Below are 25,733 nucleotides of genomic sequence, written 5' to 3' on the forward strand. Positions count from 1 at the left end.
TTTTTAGCAGAGATAGGGTTTCGCCATGTTGGCCAGGCTTGTCTCAAACTCCTGACCTCAGATGATCCGTCCGCCTCGGCTTCCCAAAGTGCTGGGATTACAGGTGTGAGCCACTACGCCTGACCTGATCATTTTTTATTAACCTTATTCTCCTCCTCCTCTCTCTTTAAGAGACAGAGTCTCGCTGTGCTGCCCAGGCTGGCCTCAAACTCCTAGGCTCAAGCAATTCTCCCCCTCCTCAGACTCCTGGGCAGCTGGGACTACAAACACACACCACATTCAGCTAACTCCCCATCTCTTAATCCCTCTGCCTACACCATTCCCAAACCTTCCCAAATTAAAGATTAACCAGACAGAGAAAATATACTTTTACAGTTTAAGAAATGTTAAACGTGACAACTGTTCAGGATCTACTTTTTACACAATCTCAGTAACATATGTACATATTCAAAAAAAAAAAGGAGCATTTGCCTGGGAACAACACATCACTATAAGCAAACAAAACATCAAATAGCCAGAATTCTAAAATACACTTTGGATTATATAAAATTACATTGTAAAGTTACAAAACAAATGTTGCTCATTCTTGAGAAATGTTTCAATGTTTAAATAATGTTGCCATAATACATATTCATGGCATTAAAAAAAAATGGTGAATACAAGGTATCATCATTTTAAGGGTAAAGAGATCAAGCAAGTACATATACAAATCCATTGGAAAAGCTAACTTTGGAGCTGATTTCCTCTCTTGGATTGTAAAATTTCAGTAATACACAGTCATTATCTACTGCTGTAATAATGCCTGAGCAATTTAGGTAAAGATACAAACAATAAGAAAAACCCTGCCCAAATATTCAAACTTGCAGAATTCTAGTTAAAATAATAGAAAAATATAAAATTTATCCTTCCAAAAAAAGGTATCTAAGACAAAGGTATAGATACCCCATGTAAATTATTCACAAGTTATATGTGAATCAACCTTTTCTGTATTCCTTAAATAAAGTTATATAATTAACTGATGAAAAACCAAGTTTCGTATTCAAAGACACTTTCAAAACACATCTACAATTAACTTATTAATGTGGAAGTATATTTTAAAAAACAGCTATTTCACTGAAGTCTTTAAGTACAGGAGATTTTATTTTTGGTGCATCTTCTTACGCATTTCTTCAAGAGCTGCTTCTTTCTCTCTCAGCACCTGCTTAAGTCTTCTTATTTTTTCATCTCGAATGGTTTCTTCTAACTCTGGTGGTGTCACTGGGAAAATATCCTCGGTATAATTTTTATTGAAGAAATGACTTTGTTCATAAGCTGCATCTGAATTCAATGTGCCTTTCTCTTGCCTCTCACAGGTATAGTATTCTATCTCAGTTCTCTTTTCTTGTCTGGTTTTGCTGTGACTCGTGAGAATGTTATGTTGTGACACATCTGAAGTTGGTAAAATACTGCTTAGAGGTTGGGAACTGTTGACATTAGCTTCCCCATTTATGATTGTGTTATAAGCATTCTCTGTTTTTCTCTTCTTTATGTGATCCATCTTCTTAATAGTTTTTGCTTTTCTTTTCGTATCAAAATTCTGCTGCAATATCAAATAACATTCCAAAACAAAAACAAAATGTTATTGCTAAATGCACGGGGCACTATCAAGTTTAACAACGTCTGCAGAAACAAATATTTAGCTATTACAATTAACAAAATTTATGGAAGACAACTACAGCAAGAAAGAAATATTTCCCACTGTATGGTACCAAAATGTCTTAATCACATTCAGTAAGAAGAAATTGCCTAATTCACATTTTCTTGCTCAAGTATTAGAAGCCATACTGACCTACCACAGAAATAAATAGCACTTGTAAACTGCCTGAAATATACAAGTGATTTAGTTTTTTTCTGTTCCTTTGCACAGCAGGCACATGTGGAGGATTTTCATTAGAAAAGGTTTACTAGTCTCTGATCTAAATTTCAGAATATTACATGATAATGACATATTCATAAGTCAAACTATAACAGTAGACAAAGTTATAGACATTTCATCATTATTAGCTATATGAGTTGCTTAAAAGGTTAGTATTAAGAACATATGCATGCTTATATCTTCCACTACATTTGAATTATTTCATTTATATAAGCGTTCTCAAAGTAGAATGACTAGTTAAAAAGCTATGGCCATTTTCTTGTAACACAATGGAAAAAAAAAATGTCGCTGGTGAATAAAAACAATTAAAACACATCTTTAACTGGGATGCATTTTTACCTGTGCATGTGTGTGTGTGTGTGTATATATATATATATAAAAACATGTAAATTTTTTTTTTTTTTTGGAGACGGGAGTTTCGTTCTGTTGCCAGACTGGAGTGCAGTGACGCCATCTCAGCTCACTGCAACCTCCGCCTTCTAGGTTCAAGCGATTTTCCTGCCCTCAGCTTCACGAGTAGTTGAGACTACAGGGGTGCGCTACCTCGTCCAGCTATTTTTTGTATTTTTAGTACAGATGGGGTTTCACCATGTTGGCCAGGATGGTCTCTATCTCTTGACCTCGTGATCCGCCCACCTCGGCCTCCCAAAGTGCTGGGATTACAGGCATGAGCCACGGCGCCCGGCCTAGTTCTTTTTTTTTGAGATGGAGTCTTGCCCTGTGGCCTGGGCTGGAGTGCAATGATGCGATCTCCGCTCACTGCAACCTACGCCTTCCGGGTTCAAGCGATTCTCCTGCCTCAGCCTCTTGAGTAGCTGGGATTACAGGCACCTGCCACCATGCCCAGCTAATTTTTATATTTTTAGTAGAGACGGGGTTTCACCACGTTGGTCAGGCTGCTCTTGTACTCCTGACCTCAGGTGATCCACCTGCCTCAGCCTCCCAAAGTGCTGGGGCCGGGTTGTTTTAAATATCGTTTTGGTACTATGTATTTGCAAAACCAGTAACAACCGTCATTTATACTAATGCACAAGGGTTAAAACCAAATCAAGAAAATTAATATTCATGTATCATTTGTAGTACCTATGAAGAGCACATTAAAATGTATTACCTACCTGTTTTCTCTCTCCTTCCTTCACCATAAACTCTGTCTCTTTGTAAGTGCCACTGTTTACCAAACTGCTAAAGGAATCAAAACCTTCTCCAGAGGTCAAACGGTCAGGAATTCGAGTAAGGCACACTCTCAAATCTTTAGTAAGGCCAAATATCTTTTTAAATTCAGCATCACTCTTCAGATGTGATGCCTTATTACTTCTTCCGTGGGAATCTTTCTTGTCATTTCTTCCTTGGGCACCTTTATCTGATGTTGATGCCATCTCATTATGGATCTGGAATTAGGAAAAGAAAACACACAAACAATACTGCTAATTATTCAAGTTACTTTATTAAACAAGCAACTAAGTGATTATTTCATCTTACATAAAAGAACACATCATGCTTTATGATTAGTTTGTATTATCCTTGCCTTACCACCCACACTCAAAAAACTGAATAAAACATTCCCCTCCTACAATTTCTCAATTAATTTGTTGCATTAGAAAGGTAATAAGTAGTCAACTCTAAAACAATTGAAATGAGAATACAGACTAATGACAACATTAAAATAACATATATGACATTATTTAGAAATTGTAGTCTTCTGGAAAAGTCACACATGCCTTTAATCAATCTTGTATTTAACAATCAGAATTTACCTCCTTACATCTCTGGAGTTCAATGAATTCTGAAGGGGAGAAATGCTGACATTATTGAGTAGACCTCCAAGTAAGCAAGTACTGTGTGTCTAGTAAGCACACAGACAGACAAACCTTAAGTCGAACATAAAGGTAACTATGTGGGCATGTTGGGTAACTGGCTGAGGAGTCACAAAGAGCTAATAAAAAGAAAAATGAAATTTGTCTACCAAAAAAATAAATAAACTCATCAAATATGCTGATAAAATCTTATTTCCACAAATTACTGAAAGGTATTGATTAGCCCTGTCTCACCTTTTCCATGGTATACCACCACCACAAAAAAAACCCCACAAAACCCCAAAACCAACTCTTTTACATGCATACTGATCTCCTCATATACTAAAAAGGCTATTATATATGAACATACATACATACATGTATGTATATACATATACTCACACATTTTCACTAAGCTTTGAATTCACATTATCCTTCCCCAACTCTTCTAAACTTTTTTGCTCTGTGATTTTTTTGTTTTAAAGATTTGGCATGCCAAGTGATTCAAGAGAAAGATTGTACTCCTTTGTACAAGATTGTACCCAATTGTACTCCTCCTCAAATTTGCTCAGATGGAAGTTTTGAAATTAAATACTCATATGTGTACAGTCTGTGTGTGATAGGGTTGGCAGTGGGGGAAAGACGTATCATAGATAACTTTGAGAATTAAGAAAACAAACTTTTCTATATAGATATATAAAAAGAGCACCCTGACATGGGAAAATTACCTTTGGTTCTTGGTCTCTGAAAACACACTGTTGTGAAGTAACAGTTGTTGCATCAACAGAGGAACTTATTTTCTCTATGCTCTGGAGGATACTTCCTTTTCTGGGGGCATTGTGTCCTGTACTAAATCCATCTGGAAAGATTGGATTTGTGAATAAAGTCTTACTCTGTTTTAAGTAGTTACTGAATTGGTTCATATGTGGATTTGTGGTAGAAGGAGATGGTTTCTCCACTTTATTCTTCTCTGCCCTTAGATTGGCCATAGAAGCAAGCTGGGTATTGGAAAGTGATTTTGTCTCCATCTGGGAAGATTTACTTTTAGCCAAAACAATATTTACAACCTCTCTGGATATTTCTGTGACTGGACTTGAACTCACTATCTGTAACGTGTCTTTTCTTACTGGAGTATCAGGAGAAACAGAATTCTGTTTGTCAATTTGTGATGGCAGAACATCTGTCCCCTTTTTAGCCAACAGATAGACTTTCCCATTAAACATAACCAAAGCATTATCTTTAATAGGCATATTTTTGGATTGTGTCCCACTACGATCGATGGTACTCAATGATGGCATATTTATAGTATTATCTCCCAAATTTTTCCTATCTACGAAAGTTTTTAAAATCTTTGAAGCCACATTATTTGAAGACTTAACAGGAACAAGAGATGGCGTAAAAGGCTGTAGATTATCTTGGAAAATCCATTTCACTGGAGCTGCTTGAGAATGCTGACCACCTTTCAATTGTGTCTCTGTAGCAATATTCTTTGGAATTTGTGTGGTATTTAGTATTACTGGCTTTGCTATTTCTGTAACAGGTTTTGGGTAAATGTTTTGAAAGTTCTTGGTAACTACATTTTTCACTGTATTTACAGGAGATACATAAATAACAGTTGGCATTTGGGAGGCCTCAACCATTCCTGAGGTACTGGTGGTGGCAGTTGCAAGTATTTTTTGCTGCACTGAAGGAGGCAATGATGACGCTGGTACAGATTTCACTTCAGCATGGGCTGGAATCTGTAAATGATGCCCAGAAGGCAAAACTGGAGACTTCACAGTCACTGGAAGACTCTGGGTATTAACTACAATAAAAGATGAGTCTTTTTGTGTTGAGGGAGGAACAGCAAATGTTTGCATGGTGAGTCCATCAATTTTCACACCATGACTCTGAACTTTAGAAACTGATGAAGAAAAATTTCCAGTTCCCACAGAAGTAACTCTACCTTTTTCTGATGTATCTACTGTTCTTGTAAGAAAATAGTTTGAAGAACTGGCTGGCTGAAAAATGGGCAATTGAACGGATGCGCTTGTGGAAGAGCTGGAAATCTGAGTCTGAAAAGTAACTTGAACTGGTTTTCCTGTATTCCCTTTCAAAGCATCAGACATGACTGAAGATTGAACTAGTGGTATAAGATTTCCAGAAGACTTAGGAATTGGAAGTAATTGCAGAAGATTTTTTCCATCCGAGCCAATCGTCTGAACTACTTGGTACATGCAGCCTGAAACACTTAAAAGAACATTGAGTAAATAAATACAAACATACTACATGGTATATACATTTTATTTTAAAATATATATTTGTAAATATTATTTTTAAATATTAAAATATAAAGTATATAATCTTCCATTTTGAGTTTTTAAAGTGAAAGACTGCAAAACAAGTATTTTGAAGTAGAAGAGATAATGCTATAGTCAGCTTCTTATATTAGGCAATGGGTATGAAATAATAACATTTATTCCTAAGACTAAAAGTAGACATTTCTAAGGTTTTGCCCTATATAAAATTATGCTACTAAAGTAAGCTCCTCTTAAAAATATTAGCATCTTCCCTTCCCCCTTTCCCTGAATTCTTTACTCTTGTCCTCCTCCTCTACTCTCACTGAAGATTCTCATTCCCTCTCCCTTTATTCTTATTCCATTTCTCTCAATCTTTTCCCCCTCAATCTGTTCTGTCTTCTTCCTTCAATAACTCACAAGTTCTGCCAGCCATTCTTCTTTTGCCTAAGCTCTCTCTCATGGTGTTACCTTAGTTTGCCACATTTTTGTAGTATAGACTTCACTGAACTATTTATGTAGGAATCATTTTCTTCTGATTACTGTTTCAGCATATTTAAGGTTTAGCACTAAATAGTCCTTGGTATAGCAATTATTTATATTAGTCAATTGTCAATCACCTATCAACCCATACATATAATACCACTGCAATTTCAGCTAAACGATTTTCAATCAATGTGGAAAAGACTAGAAATCATTTTTTTTTAACTGAATCAATTCTGACCCCCCATGCCTTGAATTATTTCTTAGTACAGATTGTCTAATTTTAAGAAAAGTCAATATATACTAATCTCTGTTTGCATAATTAGTTATTTGGAGATTACTTGAATGTAGATACCTTACCTTATTTATATCTAAAACATCTTTCAGCTCCTGGGAAATATTGAGCTTTCATGGGATTCAGGGCCATCACACATACTATCACTCTACCTAGGTACTCCTCACCCAACTCAACTCTTCACATAGCTCAAGTCTTGGCATAAATGATATTTCTCAAGAGATACATTTTCTGACCATTTTATCCTTGTCCTTCCTTCATAATTAATCTATAACATCATGCTTGTTAGCTTCCTTCATGGTGTATATCATAGATTGTCATCATATATTAACACGTTTGTCTATAGACTGTCTCTCATGTTAAATTCTAGCAATATGAGTGCAGTGTCCATATCCCATAGACCTAGCATGGTCTTAGATAACTAAGATCAAATAAATAAAAAAGTTCAAGGGCAAATAATAATGATAATAATTAGGATTCTCAAAAGTATAAAGGTATGTTTTTAAAACTCTCAGGTATTAATAAAAATTAATACCCAAAATTCTATGTATCCGTAGAAATGTTGGTTTACCTTTTTGCAGCACGAATAACATTATTATATCCTTACAAAAATGTAAAACTGTCTTTTGGACACTTGAGAGTGGGTCAAAATATTACATTGACCTTTTGTTGTTGTTGTTGTTGAGATAGGGCCCGGCTCTGTCATCCAGACTGGAGTGTAGGTATACAATCTTGGCTCACTGCAATCTCTGCCTCCTGGGCTCAAACCATCCTTCTACCTCAGCTTCTCAAGTAGCTGAGACTACAGATGCACGCCACCAAACCCAGCTAGTTTTTGTATTTTTTATAGAGGCAAAGTTTTGCTATGTTGCCCAGGCTGGTCATACACTGACTTTTAATAAATTAAAAGTTAACTTCTAAAGAGAATAACCCCTAAGAAAAGGATGAATTCTTGCTTTCAGGGCTTTAAGAGGAAAAATCTACCTTTATTACCTCCCTGCACCACAAGAAAAGCACATTTGACCTGGATAAGCACATATTCAATATTAAGTCATTACACAAAAAGTTACCAAGTGTCTGTTATAATTTAAGCACCAGGTTCATTAGGAAAAAACGATCAGTAAGCTGTAGCCTCTGGGCCTAATCTGGCCCACTCTGTTTTTGTGGATTCTTATATTTTAATTGATTTTTAAAAATCAAAAGAGTAACAGTAGCCTCTGTAGTGGCTCCTCAGTCTTTTTGCCGACTCACACTTTTGAATCGACTTTCAAACGTTGGGAGTTTACCAAAGCTTAGAAAGAATCCTTCTCTTCCTATTCTGTACTCTTTCCTTAGATGCTTTCTTCTCAATTCATAACTTCAATTAAATTATCGCTTACATGTCAACAATTTCAATATTTCTATCTGTGGCTTCTTTGAAATGTAGGCTTATACATCCAAATTCCCTTTTAACATTTTCATTCAGAATCTCAAACATTCCTAAAATTCAACATGGCCAGATCTCTTCCCATCCTAATCCCCCAAATTCCATCTTCTGCAGGGTTTTCTTTGCTAAATAGCATCTCATCTACCTTAGATGCCTTAAGTCAGAATAGGTAAATGCTCCTTTCTTATTCTCTATACTCAGTGATCACAAAATCCTGTTGATATTGTCTCCTAAATTTCCTTTGATCTGTTCAATTCTCTCTAAATCAACTGTTACCACTCTACTCCAAGCAAACATCATCTCTGGCTTAGAATACTACAATAGCTTCATGACTGATTTTTTTCTTCAATCGTATCTTCTACTTTTCAATTTACTCAGCACACTAAAACTGATCTTTCCCTGCTTAAAACATTGCAGTGGCTTTCCATTATTCTTAGAGTTGTAGGAAGAAAACCATTGCTTCTGATGCAATGTTAAGCCAAAGGAAGAGAGGATTTTAAGAAAATTGGGCAATTATACTAAAAGTTTCTGAGATGCCAAATAGGATGAGGATTAAAAATGCACACCTGAAATAGTGCTGTGAAGATCACTGATGGCTTTAGTAAGAGCAGTGTGGTAGGGGAAAGAAGTTGCTGAGGAGTGGATATGAAGAAAGGAAGTAGACAACTCTTTCTAAACTTTGACTGTCAAGGGGAAGAGAAAGACTGGCAGGAAGTTACAGGAATAAATGGTATCAAAGAAGGGATCTTTCCTTTTTCTTTGTTTAAGGTTAGATAAACCAGAACAAATGTAAATACTCAAGTGAGCCAGTTAAGGGAAGAAACTGGTGATAAAGGAACAAAAGGGATACACAATGAGAAGGAGGTAGGAAATGGAAACCAGAGAGACAGGTGGAGGGATTGAACCTTAAAGAGAGCTGCAGTCCTATCTCCCTCCATTGGAACACTGGAGGAGAGGTTAGGTGCATTTTCAGGTAAGCATACAATTTTGGGGTTAGAAGGCTGAGGTAATTCTCATTTAAAGGGTTTTATTTTCTTTATGAAAAATCACATGACATCATCTGCTAAAATAAGAGCAAAAATATGGAAAAGATTTGAGGAGAATCAAAGATCTGAAATAGTCTTCGTGAGGGAGTAAACTGACCACAGAAGATATTAGAGTTGCCAGGATGTATTGATGGCATGGGGAGACAGCTAGTGGTTACGAATTTATAGTGGTACTAATCTGTACTCGAGGCTTTCCTTGTCACACCAAGCACAGATAAAGAGAAAGCATATCGAGTTCATCCAGGGTTGGGGTGGCATTAGGAAGGTGCAACAAAAATCAAAGAAGAGCAAAAGAATTTAAAGTATTGATAAGAGTTATTAAAATGAAACACAGAATCTAAACTGGATAGGAAGAAAATGAGACAATAAAAGGATAGGGATAAAATAAAGGGATTATTGGTCTTTAGGGCCAGATAAAGTTAACAGTTAAAGTAGGAACAGTTAAACAAGTCAGCTAGAAATACAGGAACTGGCATTTAGAAAACAGGATGCGTGTAACAATTTTGTAGATGCAGCAATTTCATCTAAGAATAAGGACTACAAAAGTAGGTGCAGCAGAACAGAGAATAAGATCACTGGGGGAAAAGATCTCTGTAATAAAGACGAGGTGACAAAGAGACTATCCATACGGATACTGAAATCACATAGGATTACAGGGAAGATGGTGAACTAAGTGCCAAGTTCAGTGACAGGAAGTTGGTAGATGGTGTTAACAAATCACAATTAAGTGATATGCCAGAAAGTTATCTTGAAGCCTACTTTCTTCTGTAGTCTATTTTCTTTCCTATTATTCTACTAAAACTTCATTCTCAAAGATTACCACATATGTTCTCACAGTTAAATATGTCTTTATCTTCATTCCCTAGGTACTCTCTGTTGCAACTAATTATCCCTCCATATTGATCCTCTTTCCTATCATGGTTTCCACTGTGTACAATTTCTGTTTCTCTTGACTTTCTTAATGTTCCCTTACTCATTTTCTGCATTCTTAGCATTCTCCTGTAACTATTCCACAAACCACAAAGTACAATTCTTGATCCTGTTTTTCTCCTTCAAGACATTCTTCCTTAAAGACTGCAACAATTCTCATGGCTTCAACTATTTTCAACTATCTTCTTTGGAATAATGACTCCCACAGTTATATCCTTTTATTCCTGTCCCCTACTGGAATTGACATCAGTTCTGGATTTGTGATGTCTTACCAAACATTTTAATACTATCACTTTAAACCCAGGAAGTCAAAATTACTCTACTGAAAACTAGTAGTCTCTCCTACCATTCAATCATATGGCAGCACCAGTATTTTTCACATCATATAGGTTTTAAATTACCTAGTCATTGCTGATTTGTCTTTATCATCATTTTTATTTAAATTCATCCACAGAACTTTGCACATGTGATTACAAAAGGTAAACATTTAATAGATGCATACTGAATCATCAAGTCTATAAGGTTTTCTTTTTAACTCATTTCATCCATCTTTTCTTTCTTCATCATTGTGACTTCCACCATCTACATGAGATCCTCATCAGATGTGTCTAGCACTCATCATTCACTACAGTATTTTGCTGATGTTTAGTTTTTCTGATTGCAGCCACTATTGAATATTATGTATCTCAGGTAGATTAAAATTGTTTTCATCCTGTTACCTCCTGTTCAAAGTTTTAGTATTCATCATTGCCAATTCAGCTGGACACAAAAATCATCTACAATCTAGCTCCAACCAAACTCTACAACAATACCACCCACAACTTCTCAATGTGAAACCTCTGCTCTTACCAGAGAGATCTCTTTGCTATTCTGAAATATGCCATGTACATTACACTATTTACTCAAAGTATTATTATTTTTCTTCTCCAACAATATAAAATTAGTTTCCAATTCTATCTTTTTCATAAAATATCTGCCAGTCACTCCAGTTTAATTTTTTCCAACTTGGAATTCCGAATGCTATCTCATTCATGCCGCTAATGTTGGAAATTATATAATGCTTTCTTTATTGACTTTAATCTGTTAGCTAATTTTAAAAAATGAGTATTGTTTCATTCAATAAGATTGAAACTCCTTAAGGTGAGAGGCTTTATAATTTATTTTGCAATTATCCTTCCAATACCAAGCATAGTATTTTATATGACCTCTGTATTTCTGCTTTATAAAAAAACTATATCGTATGAGCTATTTTCCAATCTGATCACTACATTTTTCCCTCTCTTTTCCTCTATTTCTCCTCCAAAAGATAAAAAAAAAAAAGGAAGAAAAATTAAGCTTCTTCCATGTCAGTGTTATCAGTGAGATTCACATAATCTACTACAGACCATAAATTCCTGCAGGGTAGATTATACTATTCATATCGATATACTCTACATCTAATCTAGAAACTGGAAATTGCACACAATAATGTTAGCTGAATTGAATCCTATGAGCTATAATTTTTTAAAAAGTCCTTCATTTCTTGGCAACAAAATGTAATGAGTTCTAAAAATTAATCTGAAATGCAGAATGCTAAGAAGTAATAACTCATGATGAAACATGTACTCCTTCTATCAATATACAGTTTTTCATATCTAAGAGGCTTCCATTGAAGAGATTAAATAATTAAAACCCTACAAAGATTCTGTTTTCTGAAAGATCATATTCTACAGATTAATGTCAGAACTAAAAGTAGAACCAGATTCTGCATCCCATTTGCTAGTTTGGTCACCTAATTACTTTAAGGTAATTACTTTAAACCAGCTGGTGTTCAAACTGAGAAACTACATTTGAAAAATAATACAGTTTAACAGTTTAAAAGAGAAAAGAGGAACATACTAGAAAGATTACGGGCTTCTAATTCTGGTTCTTATAATTACAAGTTGACTAGAAAATTTACTTAACCTCTTTGAATCTGTTTCTTCGTTTGTTAAATAGGGGAAAATAAAGCTTACTAGGAGAAGTAAATAAAATGACTGCCTGTTAACATACTAGTCATCTTCCATTAAAATATGCAGTTGGTCTCTGAGAATAAGGTAAGGTAAGGTCTTTTAAAAATGTAATGAGAAATTTGGCGGGGTGTGGTGGCTCATGCCTGCAATCCCAGCACCTTAGGAGGCCCAGGCGGGTGGATCACGAGGTCTAGAGATGGAGACCATCCTGGCCAACATGGTGAAACCCCGTCTCTACTAAAAATACAAAAATTAGCTAGGTGTGGTGGCACATGCCTGTAGTCCCAGGTACTTGGGAGGCTGAGGCAGGAGAATCACTTGAACCTGGGAGGTGGAGGTTGCAGTGAGCCCAGATCGCGCCACTGCACTCCAGCCTGGCGACAGAGCAAGACTCCATCTCAAAAAAAAAAAAAAAAGTAATGAGAAATTTAATAAAAAGGCACATTAAACATATTGGTAATGTTATATAACTTCTGACATTTTTTACTATTCTAATATTGATATGAGGCATTCACATATTAGAAATAGACTAATAGGCCGGCAGCAGTGGCTCAAGCCTGTAATCCCAGCACTTTGGGAGGCCGAGACGGGTGGATCACAAGGTCAGGAGATCCAGACCATCCTGGCTAACACGGTGAAACCCTGTCTCTACTAAAAAATACAAAAAACTAGCCGGGCGAGGTGGCGGGAGCCTGTAGTCCCAGCTACTCGGGAGGCTGAGGCAGGAGAATGACGGGAACCCGGGAGGCGGAACTTGCAGTGAGCCAAGATCGCGCCACTGCACTCCAGCCTGGGCCATATAGCGAGACTCCGTCTCAAAAAAAAAAAAAAAAAAAAAAGAAATAGACTAATAAAAATGTTAAAGGCTGATGAACATTTTATAGATATTTTTACAAAATACATTTTTTTCAACTGCTAGGAAATCCTTTTCCATCTTACTATCTATGACATAATATTATGTACATACAGAACATAATATATGTAAATACATAACATAGTTATCTATCCAATAATATGTACCATGTATTGCGTACATGATAGATATAACAGTTGTTACTAACTCTAATCCTAATAAACAGTCAAGCAAGTTATGAACTGCCATTCCCATTTTATACTTGAGAAAATGGAGATTTAGAAATATTTAATAACTTACTTAGAATTACACACTCCCCTTGAGAAAGCTTATCTACTTTCTGTATTTACTTTAGCATACCCCCATGATAACAGGGTCCAAAAAATTCAAATGTATAAACTGAGAGATTAATGACAGATTTCATTTAGACTGTATAGTATGTGTCTGTCTCTCCCTCACACACACACACACACAGACACACTCAAATCACAAAAGATAATAAAACACTGTACACAACAAAATGCATACTGAACTGACAATGAAGCATCATCATGCCAATCAAACCAAACCCCCTGCTGAGAACACTTAAGTTTATCTCTCTGTTTGGATACAAATGGTTATGGGAAGATAGCTGCCAATGGTCAATCACATGATGTCTTAATTCTTATTATTGTAGGATATATAACCACAGGCTTTCATTATAGTACCTCTAACGTGATGCTTCCCAAATCTCTAGTCTCAGCTCTGACTCATCCTGAGTTTCATATCCAAATATCTGACTGCTTTTTTGATGTGTGCCTCATCTCAGTTAATTTACCAATATCCATCCAGAAAACTGGCATCATAACTGATCCGCCTTTCTTCCTGCCGATTCATTAACAAAGTCGGTCTGTTTTCCCTTCTATATTTCTTTGAATTCAACCCCTATGGTACTGCATCAGCTAGTTCAGGCCCTCAGAATTTCTGAAAAGACAACTGAAATAGGATCCTTATATGTAGATCACTCACCCTCAAATCCACACTGCCAGCAGTTATCTAAAATGCACACCTATGTCAGTCTTTTTCTTAAAATACTCTGAACAATTTCCAATAGATGAAGTCTAATTTTCTTAGCAGGGCAAACAACTCTTAAGAGCTATCTATCTATCCTACTTGTACAGAATCAAGCAACAAGTATCATTCATAAACCATACAGGTCCTTTATTTACCAATTCTCTGCATACGTATATCCTGCATTCATCTTTAACTGAATAGCTGATACTTAACGTTTCCCAACTCAGCTGTTCTTGGAATCTTTCCTCCAACTCCCTTCCTCTACTCTTTTCCTTTACTACATCAACTCTATCTTCCTCCTCCTCCACCATGACTGTAAGGTTTTCCCTGGAAACAGCCCATATGCTTTTATTTAATCAATCTTCCCATTTAGCACAGTCTACCACATACATAGTAGGTACTAAATGAATGTTTTGTCATCAAATGTTTAAACTGTATTGATAGTAAGTGGTAAGCTAGGATATGAACCCAAGTCTCTATGACTTAAAAGGTTCTTTCCACTATAGCATTCTGACTCCTACTTTGTTCTTTGACAATAAAACCCAAATCAACATAAATTAAATGCATAGTATCACAAATATCTTCCAGATTTTTCCTTTGTACTCTAAGATTAAATTTGGATTTTACATTTTATGCTCTGATGAATTAGAGATACTTCAAACAATATATAACCATATACAATTCTGTATTATGCCACTGAAAAATTTTTAGTAAGCGGTAACTTAGGAAAAAATTAAGCTACAAATAAGAAGAAAATCATAGTCACTTAAGTTATAAAAATAAATATTTAGTACCATCAAACATGTTACCAGAAAAATAAGAAAACTAAGCTTCCAATAAACTAAAAGGGCTGATGTTAATATTATTTACAAAATTATATTTGGATGTTTTGTTACTTAAAAACAGAATGGAATCAAATATGCAACCATTAACCAAAGTAAATGTCGAAGCTTCTGAAAGTCATCTGGTAAATGTCCCAAATATATGATGTAAAACCTCAATAATTTAAATAAATACATTCAACGATAATAAAAACAACGTATAAATCAATGAGTTAATGAACTCAAAATGACTTATGAATGTAATTGTAATTTAAAAATCTCCAAATCCCCAAAAGGATTAGAAATTGGATAACAGAGTTAAGGGTACACACACACACACACACACACACACACACACAGTTGTTTATCTTACTTTTTGTATTTAAAAATGCAATCGTAAAACAAATTTTCTATAAATTAAGCTAAGTCAGAAGTCATTATTCAGGTACTAAAATAAGGCAGCAGAAATTAATCATTAAAAAGTAATTCTACTTTTTAATATCTACACAGGGCACTCTCTGCCCCTTCCCCCAAACTTCCACCACAAAATTAAAAAAAAAAAAGAAAGAAAAGAAAAAAACACACAAGTATACCAAAATGGCTCTTTATAATTTGAAATACAATGGTTCTATCTTGACAGTTCTTCAATAGAATTTTGGCTCATTACTATTAGTGACCATTTCCTTTTATAATACTGCTTTTAAGGAACAAACATTACTTTCGGTCTTTATTGCAATCAAGTTTTCTATTTGTAATTAAACAAAACTACTTCCTGGGCTAAAATCTGTGCAGAATTAAAGTTGTATGCTTATAATAGTAACAGCTAACATTTAAATTGTGCTTTACTATTTTCCCACATGACGTATTTTACATTATTTCATTCTCCTAATATTTAAAATATTTCTAAGTGCTATTATTTACAGACTGGAAACAGGTACCTGGCCTCACAAATGCTAACTAGCAAAGTTGAGATTAACCCCAGGTAGCCTGATTTTCTTCAAACGAAAATCCTCTTCGGCCAGTTTTGCATCTTAGTTCTTCATTTTCTTATTAGAGTCTGCAGACTCTATTTTTTCCTCATCACTTAATCTACTAACCATGTGAGAGTACAAGTGAAAACATTCTGCTTTAGCTGACATTCTGTTTCCGATTCATTTCCTCTTAATACAATTAAAAAAACAAAACTAAACTAAAATACTGATCATCTATTTTCTAACTTTACAAGAATATCTTCCTTAGAAATACTGGACTCTCCTCATGCCAAATATAAATAGCCAATGAAACGGCACTTCATTACAACCCAAAACGCTGTTCAAAAGGATTGACTTTACACGAGGATTTCTCCATTCTTACTTCTCTCTCTTCACATAAAGCTATTACTTGAAATTTTAAATATTCAATCTCCTTGTTCTAAAGCCATTTTTCTTCAATCACACACCCTTTCTGTCTCACTATTAAAATGTAACTATTTTCACTGAAGGTCCAGCGCCACCAGGGCTGCACTTCCTAATCCGTGATGACTGCTGCGTTTCTGCGTGTGCGTGAGAATCTTCCAGAAGGTTTGAGTCACATAAGAGCGTCGGCCATCTTGGTTTTCATCTCCCGTGGAGATCTACTCCGTCCGCCTATTAAACTTGAGACGCTGGAGTCCCGCGGAGCCGGGGAGGGGCTGTGTCTGGCTCTAAAGAGGTTTTACATTTCCCAGAGGAAGGCGCTCTATGGGCTTTAAGCGCCCTGGTGACGAGCGCTTCCCGCCTGAGTGGCGCACTCTGCGGGCTCCAACTCCTCTCAAACTACACAGCGTCCGGAAACGACGGCCGACTCCACATCCCAAAGACGGACAGGGGGGCAGGCGTGGGAAGGATTCGAAACCGGTACTTACCAACGCGAGGCGCTGCCTGAATTTTCCTCTGCGGGTTTCAGGAAGACCCTCCGTAGGTTATTTGACATTTTAGTGGGGAGAAAGGGGACACCTCAGCCAAGAAAGTGGGAAGCGTGGGGCCGAGTTTCTCAATGGGGCGAGAACCAAAGCGGGGGAATGTTGGGCTGCAGTTGCCCGCAGCAACTGTGAGGGGTTCGACCTTAACGGAGGGCGACAGCGGGCTCTCCAGAGGGTGTATCCCCAAGCTTCGGAGCGAGGTCGCGCAGCCACCCAGAAACCGGAAGGCTCCTGGCGGTGGACTGCGCCCTCAGCCCTACGCTCAGAGAGAATCGGCGTGCGTCTCCGCCCCCAGAGCCTACGACAACGCTCCAGACCCCGCCGGAGCAGGCGCAGGGGGCGTGGCCTTGGTGGCACCGCCCCCAATGGGGCCTGGTCAGTGCTGAAGACTGCGTCAGACCGGCTCTGCTGCCCCGCCCACTGAAGCCGATAGCTGGAGAAAAGCTCGGTCGGGCGTCTTCCGGGGTCGTCACGTCCGTTTGCCAAGGTGACTGGCTCGCTAAAGCCCAACCCTTATGATTCAATCCAATGGGAAGTGATATTTGCTATCTTTTCTTCCGGATCAAGGAACAAATCGCAAAAGAAAGCGTTCCCGACACCTACGCAAAATAAAATGTTTCCGGGGTCAATCTTAAATTTTCTGCTTCTGTGCTCGCCGCTAGTTTGTTTTTCTCTCCCGTCAGTGCATTAAAAGACATCGGCGGGCTTTTTTGGAATCATGCACTTGTGGCTTGAGAAAACTTCAAACGCCTGCCTGTGTCCAGCGATTTTTGTTGCTGCTTCTCTGAAGGTTTCCCATTTACTCCTCTTTCCTGAAGCTTTGCCTCTATACTTACGTAACGCTTTCCTCCAGCCCACGTTCATCGAAACTATCACTTATTGTCATAGACCTCCGTTTCTGAAGGGAGATCTTGGAGTTGCATCAGAACATCCATTGTATTCATTCAGTCATTTATTCAGCTGTCCATTGCAGTTGATGGTCTTTATCTCACACTACTTCAAAATTTTTCCTCTCAGCACTATTAATTATTCCCTCATCTTGACGCCATTGGCAATATACTTTCCTGGTTTTGCTCCTACTTTTTTGTCTACAACTTCTCAGTCTCTTTTGAAGATCTCTCCCTTTTCAAGGGAGTTCCTTACCTCTTGATAACTGATTCTCTTAATGTTTTCAAACTGTCTTGTCTCAATTACTGGTTTTATTCATACTCCTGGCTTGAATTATCACATCCACCCATTATTTTACCAGTAAACACATATGTGTCCTTGGCACTGATTTAAGTGTTTTACAAAAGTAATTTACTCCTAACAACTAATAAAAGAATGATTATATGCAGATGAAGAAACGGATGCTCAGAGAGGGTGAACAAGTTTTTAGAGGTCATAGAGCTTGTGAGTGATGGAGCCAGGCTCCAAATCCAGGTTGTCTGGCCAAACACACCATGTACTTTACTACTGCATTATGCTGCCATGTGACTCATAAATTTATGTTCCCAGTTCTGATTTCTCTGAGATCTATACCTGGATGTTCAAGTGAATTGTTGAGATATCCTTTTTGCTATTTTAAAAGCCCCTTCAAATGAAACATGTTCAAAACCACATTTCTGACTTGCTTCTCTTCCCCCCACTACACATTTTCTTTTATCATTGCTATCTCTAGAAAGAAAGAAAACAAAAACTTCCTTCTATTAAAGTTGCCAAAATTCCAGTGTCATCCTTAACACCTTCCTCTTTTTATTCCAAAATATATAATTCACCAACTTTTGCAGATTTTATCTTCTACCTATCTTACAAGTCTGCTTTATATTTCTATTACTACTACTATAGAGCAAGCTTACTTGGTCTAGTGAAGCTTTAACTGATATCCTTACATCCACTTTTTTTTTTTTTTTTTTTTTTTTTAGAGGGAGCCTCGCTGTCGCCCAGGCTGGAGTGCAGTGGTGCAATCTCAGCTGACTGCAAGCTCCACCACCCAGGTTCAAGCTATTCTCCTGCCTCAGCCTCCCAAGTAGCTGGGACTACAGGCGCCCGCCACCACACCTGGCTAATTTTTTGTATTTTTATTAGAGACAGGGTTTCACCATGTTAGCCAGGATGGTCTTGATCTCCTGACCTCGTGATCCACCCGCCTCAGCCTCCCAAAGTGCTGGGATTACAGGCATGAGCCTCATATCCACTCTTGTATTCCTCTAAATGCTGCAGCCAGAGATACCATATGGAAACACAAATCTGATGGTGTCATCTCACTGCATTAAAAAAAAAAAAATCAGTTTCCCCATTGCTTTTATGATAAGGATCAAAATCCTTGATTCTTTTCCTTTTTTTTTTTTTTCTTTTTTCTTTTTAGACAGGGTCTCAGTCTGTCATGCCAGGCTGGAGTGCAGTGGTATGATTTCAGCTCACTGCAACCTCCGCCTCCTGGATTCAAGCGATTCTCGTGCCTCAGTCTCCTGAGTAGCTGGGATTACAGGTGCGCACTACCATGCCTGGCTCATTTTTTGTATTTTTAGTAGAGACAGGGTTTCACCATGTTGGCTAGGTTGGTGTCTAACTCCTGACCTCAAATAATCTGCCTGCCTTGGCATCCAAAAGTGCTGGGATTACAGGCACTTTTGAGCCACTGTGCCCAGCCAAAATCCTTGATTCTAATCAAGATGTTGAACTAGTACAGACTGCTGACACCCAGATAAATAAAAAAAAAAAAAAAAAGGAAGTTTAGATTTTTAGGAATTAACAGCAACAACCACCACACACACACACACACACAAAAGCAGCTGTGAAAATTCCAATCTGTAGGAAATTTTCAGAACTGGTATGTGAGTGTATAGATTGTTACAGGCTAAAGCCAAGGGCCAGCACAGGCAGCAGAGGGTGGAGGAAATTATTTGAATTTTTCGTTGCAACAGATATTATCATTAATTGCCCTTTGAAAATAAACCTGTAGCAATAGCCAAACTCCTGGTATAAACAGGATAAAGTCAAGGCAGGAGAAACCCGTGCTAAGGTAAGGCACTGATGAAAATAGATGCAGTATTACCAGCCAATGTTGGGAAGTCACTACTCCATCCTTTCCACAAAACTGCCCTGGATAGTACATTATAAATAGGTAACTTGACTTTTATCAGTGAGGTCTTGCACTACAATTTAAATATAACTCTGACCATGGAAATTGCCTTCTGGAGTGGAAGGTAACTGGTATGATCAGCAGTGCTTCTTTGAATTCCTTGGGACATACACGTTTTCTTCTACATTCATTGGGAAATGCAGACTGAGGCTTAAATATCTTTCTTTCTTTCTTTTCTTTCTTTTTTTTTTTTTTTTTTTTTTGTGGTGGTGGTTGTTGTGTTGAGACAGAGTCTCGCCCTGTCACCCAGGCTGGAGTGCAGTGGCGTGATCTCAGTTCACTGCAACCTTCGCGTCTCAGGTTCAAGCGATTCTCCTGTTTCAGCCTCCCGATTAGCTGGGACTACTCGTGCGCATTACCTCAAAATTCAGTTAATAAATACTCGTTTAAAGACATATTTAGAAATGAAATGACCTGTTACTAAATTAGCATTACAAAAACAGATCAAAAATGTTAAACGTACAACCAAGTTACATGGAAAATTAAAGTAATAGAAAACTACAGTAGACCCTGCTTATCCAGTTTTGTTTTTTGTGGTTTCACTTACCCATGGTCAACCATGGTTCAAAAATATTACATGAAAATTCCAGAAATTCACAAGTATTAACTTGTGTGCCATTCAGGGTAGCATGATGAAATCTTGAGCTGTCCTTTTTTGCCCACCAGGGTGTGAGTCATCCCTTTCTCTAGCATATCCCCACCGGTTAGTTACTTAGGTGCTATGTTGGTTTTCAGATCCACTGTCGTGGTATCACAATGTTTATGTTCAAGTAACCCTTATTTACTTAAAAATGGCCCAAAGTACATGAGTAGTGATGCTAGCATGTTGTTCTATTTTTATTATTAGTTGTTATTAATCTCTTATTATGCCTAAATTATAAATTAAACGTTATTATAGGTATGTATGTATAAGAAAAAATATGTAGCACATATTCAGTCTGGTACTATTCATGGTTTTAAGCATTCACTGGGAGTCTTGAAACATATCCCCCACAGATATACTTCTGTATATCAGTGAAAATTGGAAAAAAATGAACATATTTGGGGGATGAGAGTGAAACCAAATATGAACCAAAATAAGCACACTAGATGAGATAAATAGTTGAATGCATGCAGCTGAATAAAGAATTAGGAGACTGACAGAAGAGAGTAAAGAAAATGTTGGAAGGCAGTAGGAAAGGATAAAAAGAGAGCAAATATAAAAATAAAAGTTACAATTTGTGTAATATAAAAGTAGAAGTTTCAATATCTGGAAAATAGGATTGCAGAAGGACAGAAATTAAAACAAATATTTTTTAAATCTGAAAGCTCTTTTTCCCAGAATTAAAGAAAACAGAAAGATGTCAGTTAAAGCATGTCCTAAGGGACCAAGTAAGAGAAATAAGAAAAAAAAACCATGCCTTAAGAAATTAAAACTAGAATATCAAAAAGAAAAAAAATAAAGCTTTCAGGGAGGAAAAATGTATTATTTTCTGCATAGCAAATAACCATATATTTCTGCATGAAAAATAACCATAAATTCAGCAGCTAGAAATAACAAATGTCACTTAGGAATCTAGGCACAGCTTAGTCAGGTCCTCTGCTATAGAGTCATTTACAAGGCTGCAATCAAGGTGTTGGTCAGGGCTACTGTCTCATCTGAAGGCTCAACTAGAGAAGGAGCCAATTTCAAGTTCTTTTATTGTTGGAGGGATTCAGTTCTTTGCAGCAGTTGGACTGAGGGCCTATGTTTCTTGCTGGTTGTTGGCCAAAGGCTGCTGCCCTCAGTTCCTTGTCACATGGGCTGCCAAAGATAAACCCAACAGGACATTAGTTAAAACATTGAAAACAGATTTTATTCAGTAATTACTGATAGTAAGAGAAACAGCTGAGTTCCACTTTTATTTGTGCACAGGTGATCGGGTGTTTTAAAGGGAAAATGAGGGACCCATGAGCAGAGGGTCAAGAAAAGTCAGAGAAGTAAAAAATTACAAAAGATTGGTCAACATAAATGCATCTAGGCCAGCTGTGTCTGCTATCTGGCAGTTACTGAAGTTATGACTCTCTTTTCTTAGAAACTGAGAGACAGGGGTCTTATCCTTCCTGATGATTACATTTCAAAGAAATGTCCTTCAGTTTCTTCAGAAAGACACTTCTGAGTTGTGGGAGTTACATATACATTTCAAAGGAAAATGAAAAGGATGCATAATTATAAGCCCTTTTTAGTAAATGTTCTAAGAAAGAACTTATACATGCAACAAACAAGCATATTTCAATAAAATTCAATACTCCTTTATGTCAAAAACTCTCAGCAAATGAGGTATTGAAGGAACATACCTCAAAATAATAAGAGCTACATACGACAAAGCCAGAGACAACATCATACTATTTGGGCAAAAGCTGGAAGCATTCCCTGTGAAAACCAGCATAAAACAAGGATACCCTCTCTCACCACTCCTGTTCAACATAGTATTGAAAGTCCTGGCCAGTGCAGTCATGCAAGAGAAAGAAAGAAAGGCCATCCAAACAGGAAGAGAGGAAGTCAAACTATCTCTGTCAGCCGATGGCACAATGCTATATTTAGAAAACTCCATAGCCTCAGCCCAAAAGCTCCTTCAGCTGATAAACAACTTCAGCAAAGTCTTAGGATACAAAATTAATGTACAGAAATCATTAGCATTTCTATACACCAACAACAGTGATGCGGAGAGCCAAATTAGGAATGCAATCCCATTCACAATTGCCACAAAAAGAAAAAAGTGTCTAGGAATACAGCAAGCCAGAGAGGTGAACGATCTCTACAAGGGGAATTACAAAACACTGCTCAAAGAAATCAGAGATGACACAAACAAATGGAAAAACATTCCATATTCATGGATAGGAAGAATCAATATAGTTAAAATGGCTGTACTGCTCAAAGAAATTTATAGATTCAAGGATATTCCTATTAAACAACAATGATGTTCTTCAAGGAGCTAGAAAAAACTATTTAAAAATTCGTATGAAACCAAAAAAGAGCCTGAATAGCCAAGGCAAGCCTAAGCAAAAAGAACAAAGCTGGGGGTATCATACTAACAGACTTCAAACTATACTACAGGTTACAGTCACCAAAACAGCATGGTGTTGGTATAAAAACAGACACATATATCAATGGGATAGAATAGAGAGTCCTGAAATAAGGCTGTACACCTACAGTTATCTGATCTTCGACAAAGCTGACACAAACAAGCCATGGGGAAAAAACTCCCTTATTAATAAATGGTGCTGGGATAATAGGCTAGCCATATGCAGAAGATTGAAGCTAGGTGCCTTCCTTACGCCATATACAAAAATCAACGCAAGATGGATTAAGGACTTTCATGTAAAACTCAAAACTTTAAAAATCCTGGAAGACAACCTAGGCAATACCATCCGAGACATAGGAATGGGCAAAGACACAAAAAGCAATCACAACAACAGCAAACATTGACAAATGGGATCTAACTAAACTGTAGAACTTCTGCACAGCAAAAGAACTATCAACAGTGTAACTAGACAATCTACAGAATGAGAGATAATATTTCCAAACTATGCAGTTGACAAAGGTCTAATATCCAGCATCTATAGGGATTTTAAACACATTTACAAGAGAAAAACAAGCCCATTAAAAAGTTGGCAGAGGACATGAACAGACACTCTTCAAAAGAAGACATACATGCGACAAACAAGCATATGAAAAAAAGCTCAACATTGCTAAGCAGTAGAGAAATGCAAATCAAACCCACTATGAGATACCATTTTGCACCAGTCAGAATGGCTATAAAAAGTCAAAAAATAACAGATGCTGGTGAAGATGTGGAGAAGAAGAAACACTTACACACTGTGGTGGGAGTGTAAATTAAATCAACCAGTGTGGAGAACAGTGTGGTGATTCCTCAGAGACCCAAAACCAGAGCTACTTCTTGACCCAGCAATCCCATTACTTGGTATGTGCCCAGAGGAATATAAATTATTCTACCATAAAGACACATGCACACAGATATTCACTGCAACACTATTCATAATAGCAAAGACATGGAATCAACCTAAATGCCCATCAATGGTAGACTGGATAAAGAAAATGTGGTACATATGCACCATAGAATACTATGCAGCCATAAAAAAGGGTGAGATCATGTACTTTGCAGCAACATAGATGGGGCTAGAGGCCATTATCCTTAGCAATCTAACACAGGAACAGAAAATCAAATACCAAATGTTCCCATTTTTAAGTGGGAGTTAAATGATGAGAACACACGGCCCCGTAGAGAACAAGAGACATGAGGCCTATTGTAGGGTTGGGGGAGTGAGAAGGAAGAACATCAGGAAAACTAACTAATGGAGACTGGGATTACTACCTGGGCGATGAAATAAACTGTACAACAAATTCCTGTGACACAAGTTTACCTATATAATAAACCTGCACATGTACCCTTTAACTTAAAACTTACATTAAAAAAAACAAAAACACTCCCACACATTTCAAAAGGACAATGAGCCACACTCATCCACATAAGGCATTGCAACTTTTCACGTTAATTCAGTTAAACCCCCCGCCTACTAGTTAATAATTCACAAGCTGCAGCTCTTCAAATTGTCGTCTTGGCTACTCAGTCCTCTGTATCCTCTCCCTTTAATTTTCCCCTCTCTCCTCTTTGCTTATTTGTATTTGCCTCCATGTTCTTCCTTTTTATCTCTTATTTCTTTCACCTTTTCTATCTCTCTTTTGTTTCTTCCTTACACAGGCTAGGTGGTAGGTGTAGGAGCTGGGTGCAGTGCAAGAGCATGGGCATACACTTCCAAAAGCAAATTTGAGGTCTTTTACAATGTAAAGTGTCCTGTCCACGTATTATTTATGTATTTACTAATCATTTAACATGTTAAAAACTGTACTTCCATTTTTTTGGCAGTTGCTGTATTTTTGTTTAATGTATCAGTATTTTATATTGTTTCCCTAACTTCAGTTTCCCATGAACCCTGGGGTTTTTATTGTATGATTCTGCATAATGTGGTGATGTTAGGAATGGATATGTCATGTTATATCAGAACTACCTACAAAGATAATTTTAAAACCTTTGTAAAGCCACTTTGGGTGAGATGAGCAACAGGGGCTGGATTTACTCTCCTACTTGAAGCAATGTCTATAGCAAAAACAACAGCAACAAAACAGACAAAAATGTGCGAAACAGTACCTTTTAAGATACTGGAATGAGGCAATGATAGACAGTGATTTTGAAATATGGGAAAAAATGCATTGCCATTGCCTCATTTTACCATCTTGAGAGATTTTCAGCCTACAGCTCAAGGAAGAGGAACTGAGGCAGAGCCTGTCAGACTAGCTGTGTTGAGGAAATGGAGCTGAGTCCTGGGAAACCAAGGAAGCCAAAGTTGATAGGACAGACTATCAAAGAGAAGAGATAATTGCATGGAAGGAGATATATGTGTGTGTGTGTGTGTGTGTGGTAGTGGTGAGTTGGTGGTGTGAAGAGAGAGGGGGGGGGAAGGAGAGATTTATTATGGAAATTGTTTCATGTGATTATAGTGGTCAAGAAGTTCCACCATCTGCCATTTGGAAGTTGGATAACCAGGAAAGCCAGTGGTGTAATTCAGTCTGGATCTAAGGATTGAAGAGCCAGAGGAGCCAATGGTATAACTCTCAGTTTGACTCCAAGGCCTAAGAACCCGGGAGTGGGAAGGGGAGTGCAGGTGTAAGTCTCAAAGTCGTAGGGCCCAAAAACCAGGAGTGCTGATGTCTGATGGCAGAAGTAGATGAGCCTATCTCAAGAAAAGA

General features: G+C 37.4%; 1 protein-coding gene across 3 annotated transcripts; it reads right to left on the reverse strand.

The window, feature by feature from the left end:
• Positions 1 to 365: 365 nt before the first annotated feature.
• Positions 366 to 17,326, reverse strand: LRIF1 (ligand dependent nuclear receptor interacting factor 1). 3 transcript variants are annotated; one of them, XM_050745781.1, is made up of 4 exons: positions 16,765 to 17,326; positions 4,437 to 5,937; positions 3,031 to 3,303; positions 366 to 1,576 (listed from the first exon to the last, which is right to left on the reverse strand). In XM_050745781.1, exons 1-4 carry the CDS (start codon positions 16,830 to 16,832, stop codon positions 1,139 to 1,141), a joined length of 2,280 nt encoding a protein of 759 aa, XP_050601738.1. In that variant the 5' UTR covers positions 16,833 to 17,326; the 3' UTR covers positions 366 to 1,138. The 3 variants fall into 3 exon arrangements, with proteins under 3 accessions (XP_050601738.1, XP_050601729.1, XP_050601744.1); XM_050745772.1 differs by having other exon boundaries at positions 366 to 1,579; XM_050745787.1 differs by lacking the exon at positions 4,437 to 5,937 and having other exon boundaries at positions 366 to 1,579; positions 16,765 to 16,793.
• Between the last annotated feature and the right edge of the window lie 8,407 nt (positions 17,327 to 25,733).

This window comes from Macaca thibetana, chromosome 1 (assembly GCF_024542745.1).
Source record: "Macaca thibetana thibetana isolate TM-01 chromosome 1, ASM2454274v1, whole genome shotgun sequence".
NCBI lineage: Eukaryota > Metazoa > Chordata > Mammalia > Primates > Cercopithecidae > Macaca > Macaca thibetana.